General features: G+C 37.0%; 2 protein-coding genes across 2 annotated transcripts; one reads left to right on the top strand and one right to left on the bottom strand.

Moving 5' to 3' along the window:
- Positions 1–1,028: 1,028 nt before the first annotated feature.
- Positions 1,029–5,985, top strand: LOC18422119 (protein neprosin). The gene is made up of 7 exons (XM_006826933.2): positions 1,029–1,097; positions 1,190–1,276; positions 1,816–2,043; positions 4,268–4,444; positions 4,665–4,718; positions 4,803–4,916; positions 5,710–5,985. Exons 1-7 carry the CDS (start codon positions 1,029–1,031, stop codon positions 5,983–5,985), a joined length of 1,005 nt encoding a protein of 334 aa, XP_006826996.2.
- A 2,674-nt stretch (positions 5,986–8,659) lies between these two features.
- LOC18422118 (xanthotoxin 5-hydroxylase CYP82C4) lies at positions 8,660–9,931 on the bottom strand. Its single transcript, XM_006826931.3, is given in 5 exon segments — positions 8,660–8,739; positions 8,742–8,915; positions 8,918–9,284; positions 9,428–9,577; positions 9,674–9,931. Coding segments are annotated over 5 exon segments (1,029 nt in total).
- Between the last annotated feature and the right edge of the window lie 1,402 nt (positions 9,932–11,333).

The raw sequence follows: 11,333 nt of genomic DNA, 5'->3' as shown, positions 1-11,333 counted from the left end.
GAGCATGACACATCAGTGAATAACTAAAATTTAAAATAATTTACATGTACAAATGAAAACATAAAAAACAAACCATTCATTTTCCGTTAGATTTCAAACAAAAAACCTGAATATGTCGAAACAAGAAATTCATGATATGGTTTATTTTCTCTAATAATTTGTAATTGTTGTTTTTTGTGGTGGTATTTTAAAATCTAGAAACCCTAATCATCTCCTTTTCAATTGCAACATAAAACATAACAATGCAACTTCTCATTGGAAAGACCCTACTTTCAAATCTAAGCTTGCAAATTTCTCAAAAACTGTAAAAATGAAAAAAAAAACTCTCCTAATTTAATCTTGTTGGAATTATGGTACCGTGGCCAGAAATCCTCCCCTTGATGCTGGGGACGGTCGACGGTTAAGAGAGAGAGAGAGAACACGAAAAAAAGGAAAGCCGAAAGTGGAAATTGAATGATAAAAAACACACAAATTAAAGGGTAAGTACATGGAAGCAGCTAAAAAAAAAAGAGCCATCTGACAACTGTCCCCTTCCTCGTATAAATGAAATATGACAATGAATCTCCTAGTTTAAGTAATCATATAATGGTGATTTTTTATGTAAACTGTCCCCTTCCTCGTATAATTGAAATATGACAATGAATCTCCTAGTTTAAGTAATAATATAATGGTGATTTATGATGTAATCCTGTATATTTTTAAAATCTTCTTAAAATGGTATCTTGCTTGAAAAAGAAGATTAGCACAACTTAAATTGGCAGCGCACTTGGTGAGCATCCCAAATTCTATTAGTATGAGGACATGACGTAGAGGACTGAGACCTCCATAATTTGAACTTCATTGGTGAATTCTTTGGTTATATCCATTTCCCCTTTCTTCTATCCATTTTCCCTCTTTTTTTAACGTCACATATAGTAATCTAAGGAGAAAGACTGTACAATATGTGGGAAATATTCAAACCCCATCTTCGAATTTTGGCATTTGTCACATTATTAATCTTCCATGGGGTTGAAGGAGGAAGAGGTACCATGGAAAAAGACTTAGAAGTGGAGGCACAATTGAAGCTTTTGAATAAGCCAGCCATTAAAACTTTTCAGGTTATATTCTTGTTTTTGTAACTCCATTTCTCTGAGTGAAAAGGTAATTTTTTACAAATAACATGATGAATGATAAAAGTATGTATTTGCAGGCAAAGAATGGGGATGTGATTGATTGTGTTGATATCTATAAGCAGCCCGCATTTGATCACCCTCTTTTGAAGAACCACACGACTCAGGTCTTTTTCTTTCAATTTTTTTACAAATTTGACATCCTTTGTCGACAAAGCCATTGGCTAACTAATGAGAATAAGAGAGGTCTGGAGTTTACTTTATACTTTTCTTTGGCAAATGAAGCCGACCTAGCGAAAATGATCCATTTCTTTATCATTTTATCTGTGCAATATCCTCTCTGGCAAAATGCAGTCGACCTAGCGAAAACGATCCATTTCTTTATCATTTTATCTGTGCAATACAAGCATCGCAGCACAGTGACCTTTGCTACCATGTTATCTGGAGGAGGCGTTGCCTAATTTTGATCAGTGGAAGAGCCTCTCACTCGATCGACACCCATACTATTTAGATTTTTAAGAATAGGGCATGTTATTGACAATTCTCTATCCTCATCCTTTCAAATAAGGCTGCTAATGGACTGGTCTAGGCCTTGGGCTTCCAGGTCGAGCTTGTTTCCCGGCTGGTAATCAGATTTTCCTCCTAGATTCAGTTTGCTTCGTGTTTGATAATTTCTATGTTCTTATAACTTTAAACTATGATGCAGATGAGGCCGAGCTTTTCTCCAGCTGCATTTATGAAAGAGGGGAAAGACAATGGTTCACTTTCACAAATGTGGAAAGAAAATGAAGTTTGCCCACAAGGATCGGTTCCAATACTTAGGGTTGGAAAAGATGATATTCTCAGAGCCAACCCAATCACAAGTTTTGTGAAGAAAAGCCCCAATCACAATTTCTCTCCTGATGCAGACCAGCGTAACCAAAATGCTATAGAGGTGCCATAAAAGATTCATTTCTTTTGTCCATTTATTTTCTCTCTTCTGACTATGCTATAGGCTGAAGTAGTAGTAATAAATATTTATGTTCTAGAATATAGCGCTGAAATACCTTAAACAACGGATTTCAACAGCCTGAGGGCTTTTAAGTAAAATCAAAGTTTTAAAAAGGGCAATTTATCTGAATACCATGAAAGTTCAACTACTTAATATTATAACTATATATTAAAGTGACATGTTCCTTTTAGGGAATATGAGTAGAAGAAATAACAAGAATATTCTAGTGGAACATCTTTTACAATCTTTGATTTGATGTAATTTTAAAAGGGTGTGGTTTCTATAAGGGTTGCAACCTTAAACAATCCATTGAAGGCGCACCTTCAAATTTTATCATACCATGTAATTTTGTTGTAAAAAAATATTAAGATTATTTTAAAATCTATTTTCATATTTAATTAGAAAATTAAAACTCTAAAAATGGTTAAAATCAAGTAGATCTATGAAAATATGAAAAACTTGAAAATGGACGGTCTAGATAATGCGTTGCAAGATGTAATATATATGCGACTCAAACCTTTTTTTTTTCTTATTCATACATCTCAATGTTGAGATGATCGATTAGAGGGATTTTCAATATTAAACCAACCTCTCCGATAGATTTTTGAGGTGCATCTGTAATTCTATATTTTAAAGTTCCAACCTTATATAAACTTTTTCCATTTTAAAATACCTATCAAAAGATATACGATCATGATTATAAGAGAAGAGTATCACCTCCACATTGTGGATGGGTTGTGCACCCTTCCAAGTTTTGAGATTTGACAAAGGCCAATCTAATGGCCAAAAGTTAATTTCATATTTTTTTTATCTTTACTTAAATAATTTATTTATTTGAATTTAAAGGTCTAGTTTTATTTCCATAAAGAAAGCTAACTAAAGGCAATTTAAAAAAATTTATATTAAAAATGACCAAAGTAGCCCAAAATTTATTTTGATCAATATTTTTTATTCAAAATATTTTTCATTACCTTCATTCAATTGTACTTGTAAAATGTAGTAAAAACCCAAATTTCAGGTAATATTGTTTTCAATAAAAAATAAAAATAAAAAAATATTAATTTTGGCTCTTGAATGAGGCTGGTTCAATATAAATCATTAAAAGGTGCTTGAGCCCTTTTTTGGTTTTAATAGGCAATTCAATGGGGATGACAAGCCCCAACCGTTTTCTAAATCATTAGTGATTTTTTAAAACGTTAGGTGAGAATGGAAGCCTATATCTTAGCTAAGGTACAAGTAATGCTACCTCCAACCCTATTCTCTGTTACACTTGGGTAACCCAATCATGAGTTGAGTTGGAATAGTTACAATTGGGTAAAATGTTAAATAATTGATCTTCTATGGGTGTATTTCGATAAATTTCCGTTTTAAAAATCATTGACCTGGATTGAAATTATAAACGATATTGGATTCTATGGAGAACAAATCCTGTTCCTTTACAGCGAATCGGTCTGATTTGGTGGGAATTTCCCGGTTATGTGAGTAACCTTGGCGACGCTATCAAGTAGAATATGTGATTTAGGTTAGACAACAAGGCGATACCCAAACCATGTCAATTTGTGTTTTTATTTATTTTTAATTCTTTGGAATGCCAAACACATTTTCAGATCGTGACAATGGGGGACTATCCAATAGCTATAATGGGTTTTTAAATAGTGAGTAAAATAATTATCCCACGTTCTAATAAATTACGTCTTTATAATATGCCCTCAAGTAATGAATGGTTATTAAAATTAAGATATACTCTCTTTTTGGTTTTTTGTAACGAATGTTGAGATATGTCTAGTATCTAATTTTTATCTTCTTCTTTTTTTACTCCAGAAATGTTTGGAGATTTAAATAAGTTTTCGAATAGCATTCACGGTTATGTTTTAGTTTATTGTTCTTTTCTTTATTTCGAGGGAATAATTATCAAAAGTTAAAGTAAATTGGGTAAACTGAATTATGAAATCATCAACTATAAACTATTATTCAAAATTCCTAGCTAATACTCGGTTATGCAAAACAACGTTTTGTTAATTGTTCACATGTTTTTAATTGATTTAATTCATTTCCAAGGAATTAGAACCACGTAATTTTCTCCTTCAATTTTTTTTTTTTTGATTCTGCTCATTTTTTGTATACTTTGATAATTTGTTTGATCTAATCTTGTGTTCAAAATTTTCAGCGTAGAGTTGCATACGTGAGTGATCAGGATATGGAGTATGGACGGCTCTTTGGAGGCAAAGTAAAGCTCACTCTTTGGAGACCAGGCGTTGAGAATTCTAATGAGTTCAGTGAAGCCAAACTTTGGGCCATTAATGACAATGGTCCACAAATACATGCCATTCAAGCAGAGTGGTCGGTACGGTCCACAACTACTAGTTTAATGTGATATCAGATATACTGTACAAAGATAATTTTTGTGTTTCTCCACTAGGGTCGGATAGAAGAATGATGGTCATTTATTATATTTTATTAAGGGTCATGTCTTTATTGGGATTATAAGTCCCCATATCTCTTCTCACTACTACATTTGATTTTCTTTTTTGTTACATAATTAAAATGTTTTTATAAATTCATAGGTGAATCCAGGACTCTTTGGAAACTACGACACACGATTCTTTGCGTACTGGACCGTAAGTATCATTGTTGCAGTTATCTGTACATTCTTCTAAATTTTGATTAGTTTTTAACTTAGGACTTCTTACTATTGTATGAAGGATTCATTCATGCGCAACAGAAAGATGGATATCAATCAACAGGGTGTTACAACCTTCTTTGTCCAGGTTTCATCCACACAAGCAACAAGTATTGGTTCGGAGCCACATTTGATGGTTTTTCCACTTACGAGGGGGAGGTGAAATACATGTGGATAACTATTTTAAAGGTAAAAATTTCTAACAAATACAAGAGGCATTTTTATCCGGAGTGCTCATTTCATTTGATGTTACATTTCTTCTCTTTTGAATGACTAACTCTTTATTCCAATGTAAAGTTTTTTAACTCATAAAATGTAATCTAGAGGTTTATGCATTATCTTGCATTTACATAAGCGCACGATTTGTACAAGGTGTCCACCTTATACTGTACAAGTATGCAACACGTCTAAATTTTCCTAGAAGATATAGCTTTGGTGTCGGAAACCTTACAATGGCATGAAAATTCATGTTCAACTTCAATTATAAAATTTAAATTAAAAAAATAGTGCAAATCCGGTAAATCTAGAAACAAGTGAACAGACAGTCTAGATAATTTGTTACAAGATGCACTATATTTTGGTTTTCTTATTTTGGAAGGCTCTTTTTTGTTTGGTTTTTCGAATACACCTCACTTGCAATCTTATATAAACTTTTTTCTATACAAAATTTTTGAAAATTTAAATATACTTCCAGTATTTTGTATAGGTAATGTAAATTCCATTGCCATAGAAATCCATTTTGACAAGTGTCTATCATCATCAAGTCGAAATATCTTTTATGATGCCCTATCACGCCCCAGCTTTAACTCTCTCTCTCTCACACACACACAGAGGATAGCAGGAAAGATGGTGATTGGTGGTTGACATACGGAGGCGAGCCAGTGGGGTACTGGCCAGTAAACATTTTCGAAAACGGTGGTTTGTCGGAGGTGGCCACGAAGATTCAGTTTGGAGGGGAAGTAGTGAATCTTAGGGAGGGAGGTCGACACACAGCCACTAAGATGGGAAGTGGGCACTTCGGATACGAGGGTTATGCGAAAGGCGCGGCCTTCGAATACATACAGGTCGCAAATGAACGTGGCGGTTTCAAAGATGTACGCAGGGTGACATACGATTATGCAGATCTCACCTGCTATGCTGGTCATTTCGATAACAAGCACAACTTCTATTTTGGGGGTCCAGGAAGAAGTGATACTTGCCCATAGTTGAGAAAGATCTACAACTCTACATAGATGTATTATCAATATTGTCTTACCATATATAAAGGATGATTATATATCAATCCGCGTGTATTAAGTCGGTAGGATGCGTCTCAATTCATCTCGAAAGGAGCTAGGCATAGGTGGTCAGGGTGGAGGGTGTCACATCACATCTAGAGTTCCATTCTCCCAAGATTTGATTAAATGGATTTTTATGAATGAGCTTACAGCTCACAATCACTTAAAGGCAATTAAATTTTTTGAAATCATATTTCCTCTTTCGTGGGTCACCAACTTCAATCACCATAGTTTAGTAGATGACTTATTTTTGTAGATCAGGGAACAATCTATGAGCTTTTCATCTTTGTGTCTGATAATTGATTGTAAAACCATTTCACCAGAGGCATTTCTAGTGTGTTGGAACCATAGTTACGGGGAGCGGGAGCGTCGGATAAATAGCTGCCTAAAACTCCAGAATGAGTTCTGGTGAGCGTAAAAGTTACAGATCGCCATGTCTCCAGAGGCATTCCTAGTGTGTTGGAACCATAGTTACCGGGAACGGGAGCGTCGGATAAAAGGCTGCCTAAAACTCCGGAGCTCGAGGAGCGAATCCGGTTAGGGTAAAAGTTACAGATCGAGATCTCGTATGAACAGGGAGCGTGTTCCCTATACATTGGGATCGAGGTCTTTATTTAACGGGAACACATTCCATGCAAAATGGGATCGTGTTCCCATGCTCATTAGGATCAACAGTAACGGGATCCCATTTAAATTGAGTCGTGCCCCCATCTAAGAAAAATGTGTTCCTATTTGAAATGAATCGAGCTCCATTCAAGGTTGGATTGTGTTACGCTTAACTTGGAGCCAATCTCCACCTATCCTCTCTCTCTCCCTCTCTATCTCTCTCTTTCTCTTGACTAGATATTCACCACCTCTTCATATTCACCACCTCTTCATCCTCCGCACCCCTAATCCAATGGACCCATATGCCAAAACACGCCCCTCTCTCTCTCTCTCTAACTTCATGAACACATTCATCTGACTTCACAATGAGTGGATTCTTTCTCCCTCCTTAGAGTGCCGCTTTATTTTTTAGAAAAACTCAAGCAAGACACAGAGAAATCAAATTGAAAGTAGTTAATTTTACATGGAAACCATGAAAGCCTGAATAAACAAGAAGATTTCAAGTATGTTATAAAAGTTGGCCTTGACAAATTAAAAAATTGAGGTGACTGGTTTTTTATATTAATTCAAATGAAAAGCCTTTGTAAAGGATTGAAAAAGCAAATTAACATTTTTCATTTGGAAAATACTTGTCTTGACATCCTTAAGTGGTCCCCAAAACCGTAAATCAAGAAAATCCTAATTTGTAGAGGGATTAAAGGCAAGTTTTCTCCCCCAGGAAAATAGTTCATACTCTCAACAAATTACTTGGAAGCACCTATGAAATCTAAAGCCACTTATTGACTGTCAAAAGACTCAAAACCAGTGTTAGAAAGCGCGACTCAGACCGAGTAATCATGTGGGCTCTCCTGAGCCGATTATTCGGGTTGAGTCCGAACGACTTAGCCCAAACCAGCAAAAAAAGGTCAAAAAATTATAAAAATAAAAAATCCCCCAAAAAAAACTAGTAAATGTATGTATAGAGTAAACAAGTAGTAAAAAACATTGACTTTAAAATTTTAATTCAGAAATGTAGTAAAAACATAGACTTTAAAAATTTAATTCAGAAAATATTTTCAAAATAATTAAAAAAATATGGGAAAATATAAAAATAATTATGCATGTCCAATTTTTTTTTTCAATTTTTGCAAAAATGAAAACATATCACATTTAATTTTTTTAAAAAAATATTTTTAATGATTGTTTTTTTAATAGCAACTGGTTGGACACACAACTCGAGCTTGGCAAGGGCCTAAGCCTGAGTAACTTGGCCGGATATGCATCTGGTTTTGTGATTAATGTTTAAGACTCGTATAATTCAACACCATATTAATGTGGAAAAAGTTTATATGCGGTCAAGGCCTGAAACAATCAAACTAAGGTGCACCTCAAAAAATCATAAAAGAAGTTGTTTGGATGTCAAAAACCCTCAAATCCAATCATCTTGAAAGACAAAAAATATGAATTTCAAGTTTTGAAAATAGTGCATCTTGTAATATATTATCTAGATTGTCAATTTTCAAGGTTTTCAAATGTTTACCGATCTGCTTAATCTACACCATTTTTTAAGGTTTAAATTTTAAAATCGGAGATGAAAATAAATTTTTAGACTATTAGAAAGTTTTTTTTATTGAATAACATCTTTTTATATTGAATAACATCTTTCGACACTATTTCAAAGTGTACCTGACTTTGATTGTTTAGGGCCTTAGCGTTATACAAACCTCACCCTAATAACATCCCATGCATAAAAGTGGTATTAAGAGGTAACTCAAAGATACAAAAGAGAGAGAGACGAGGTGACATACATGTAGATTTGATAGTGAGGAATAACAAGAAATTCTCTTGAAATTCTATTCAGCAGATTATTGACTTCTCAAGTAGATGAGTGAATAGTCTCCAAGTTACTAAGCAGTAAGGAAAAGGATAGCTTCTATGAGACAAACAAGCTTTGAGGTATTCAATTCTTACACAGTAACTCAAGGGGGAGACAAGGTTCCATGAAGCTTTGAGGTATTCAATTCTTACACAGTAACTCAAGGGGGAGACAAGGTTCCATGAGAGCTTCCAAAGGTGAGGCCGTTGGGGTGGTGAGACAATTGCCTCCGTCATGTCAAGTGAAGAACAACCAAGAGGCAAGTGCGAATCAAAGCTATGGAGGAGGCGGGCCAGGGCCAAATGCACAACCAAGAGGGTGAGGGACATGCCGGGACATGCTCGCCGGCCGGCCCCAAATGGTAAGAACTCAAAATGTTGCCCCTTCACATCCACCTCGTTCCTATGAACCTCTCTGGCTCAAACTCCAGGCGAAGCTCCCACCAACTTGGGTCCCTCTGTATCTTCCATGCATTTATGATCAGTATGGTGCTGGCAGGCACATGGAATCCAGCCACGACACAGTCCTCCATGGATTCATGTGTGACAATGAGTGGGCTGGGTGGGTACAGCCTAAGTGTCTCCTTGATGATCGCCTGTAGGTTGGGGAGGTTGGCTATGTCGGCCTCCTCCACCCTTCTTTCCTTTCCGATCTTTGTGTCGAGCTCCTCTTTAACTTTCCTCATGGCCTCCGGATTGCTCAATAGAGAAACCAGAGCCCATTTCAGTGTCACCGCGGAAGTGTCCATTGCAGCAAATACGATCACCTTACATCCAACCAGGCAATATAGTTAGCTGAATCGATCTCCAATCAACGGCCATGATTCGAATTTTACAGGGACATGCTTTATACCAGAACTTCATAGCATACACTCATTACCATATACAAGGTTAAAAGGAGAGGACTAACCAAGAGTGTGGCCTTGATTATCATATCCCTCCTGTGGGGGGTCGATTCACAGAGCGAAGCGATCTGTGGGTCACTCGACAGGGACAACATCACATCCAAGAAATCGACAGCCTTCTCTCGATCTACAGCCACTCCTTGCCTCGTCTGTCGCTGCTTGTCCAACCACAATTGAGAAATGACATTTAACTTCGCCGCCAATTTCTTCATGGCTCGTTGGGAGCCCTATAAATCGATCCAACCCAACACCGGCAACACGTCACCCAAGTTCGGCAAGCCAGTCACATAGAACTTCTCCTCTACGAATTCCTTGAACTCCTCTTCAAGACCCAATCTCAAACTGCTCCTTCCCCCAACCATCCTTTTGATAACTTCCAGCACCATATCCACCATGTGCAAGCTGATGCCCACTTGCACCTTGTGACCGTCCTTCTGGCTTGCTTCCCATACACTACATAATCTCTTTATGCAATTCGCAGTCTCTTCATCCCGGACATGGCTGAGCATCTCAAGCCGATGAGATGATAACAGCTCCAGTGTTCAGACCTTGCGTAGGTCCCGCCACAAGGGGCCGTAGGGGGCCTAAGCAATCGAGGTGTGGTTGAAACCGAGAATCCTACCCACAGCCACCATGCTGCGAGAGGCGAAGGCTCGGTCGTGGGTGGTGATGCACTCCCTCGCTATGTTCGCATCACTAACCACCAGTGTTGGCTTCTGGCCCATCCGCAACTTCATGATTAGTCCATGGCGATCGGAGTGCGATCAGAGCCAGGCCGATCTATCAATAGCAATTCATTGCTGAACGAGAATTGCTTCATCACTCTAGATCATAATCCATGTCATGTGGATTCGTCAACGAGTTGAAGCCAAGGCCACTGTGCATGTTCCGTGAGTTTTTGCTTTTACCGTGAGTTTTGTTTTTGGCCTATGGAGGGTTTGCAAACTGATGCACAAGATTTCTCTTGTATGGTGCAAAAGGTTCTTGCAATTTTGAGGCCACGTTTCTCTTGTATGGTGCAAAAGGTTTTTGCAATTTGGAGGACACAATTTCTCTTGAAATAGTTCTTGTAAAAGGATTTGAGAAGGAAACTATTATTGGATTGTGAGGCACCAATTTTGTCATGAGGCACCGAATAGTCAGCGCCCCGCTGGCGTGTGATGCGAGGGTTCGAATAAGACGATCAAAACTAGGTAGAGAGAGACCTAAGATGATCGAATTATCGAAACTATGAAGAGAGAGAGACCTAAGATGATCGAATTTCTCAATCCTGGTTGATGGTCATGTTTTCTGTTACGTGGTCCTGTTTGATGATCATGTTTTCCGTTACGTGATCCTGTTTGATGATCGAATTTCTCGATCCTGGTTGATGATCATGTTTTTCGTTACGTGATCCCGTTTGACGATGGGGCTTTTTGTTACTCCATCTTGTGAACTCGATCATGTCTGCTTCAGATGCCTATGTTTCAATGATTGAGTGTTTTGTTACTCAATCTTGTTGAATGATGATTGAGTTTTCCATTACTCAATCCTGTTTGATGATAGATTTTTTCGTTGCTCCATCATGTGTGATGATCGTCGAGTTTTTCGTTACTCGATCACGGATGTTCCGAAGAAGAAAGAAAGAAATATCATTTTCTTTTAGAGAGAGAAAACCTTTAGAAAGAAAAGAAGCCTCTAAGAGAAAAGATCTTCAAAGAAGAAAACCTTAGAGAGAAAAAAAACTCTAGAAAAAAGTAGAGAGCCCAAAAAAGGTTGTTTCTTGGAATACTCTAAAGAGAGAAAGTCTCTGGAAGAGGGTAGAGAGCCCAAGAAAGGTTGTTTCTTAGAAGACTATGGTAACCAGTGAAATTTATCATGGATTGGATCGCTACTCTTTTTTTCTTGACAACTTAGTATTATTCAAACTCC

Source organism: Amborella trichopoda, chromosome 4 (genome assembly GCF_054954075.1).
Source record: "Amborella trichopoda isolate Santa Cruz 75 chromosome 4, AtrichopodaSantaCruz75HAP2 v2.0, whole genome shotgun sequence".
NCBI lineage: Eukaryota > Viridiplantae > Streptophyta > Magnoliopsida > Amborellales > Amborellaceae > Amborella > Amborella trichopoda.
Note: the sequence above shows the minus strand (reverse complement) of the source record. Positions and strands in the feature narration are given on the sequence as shown.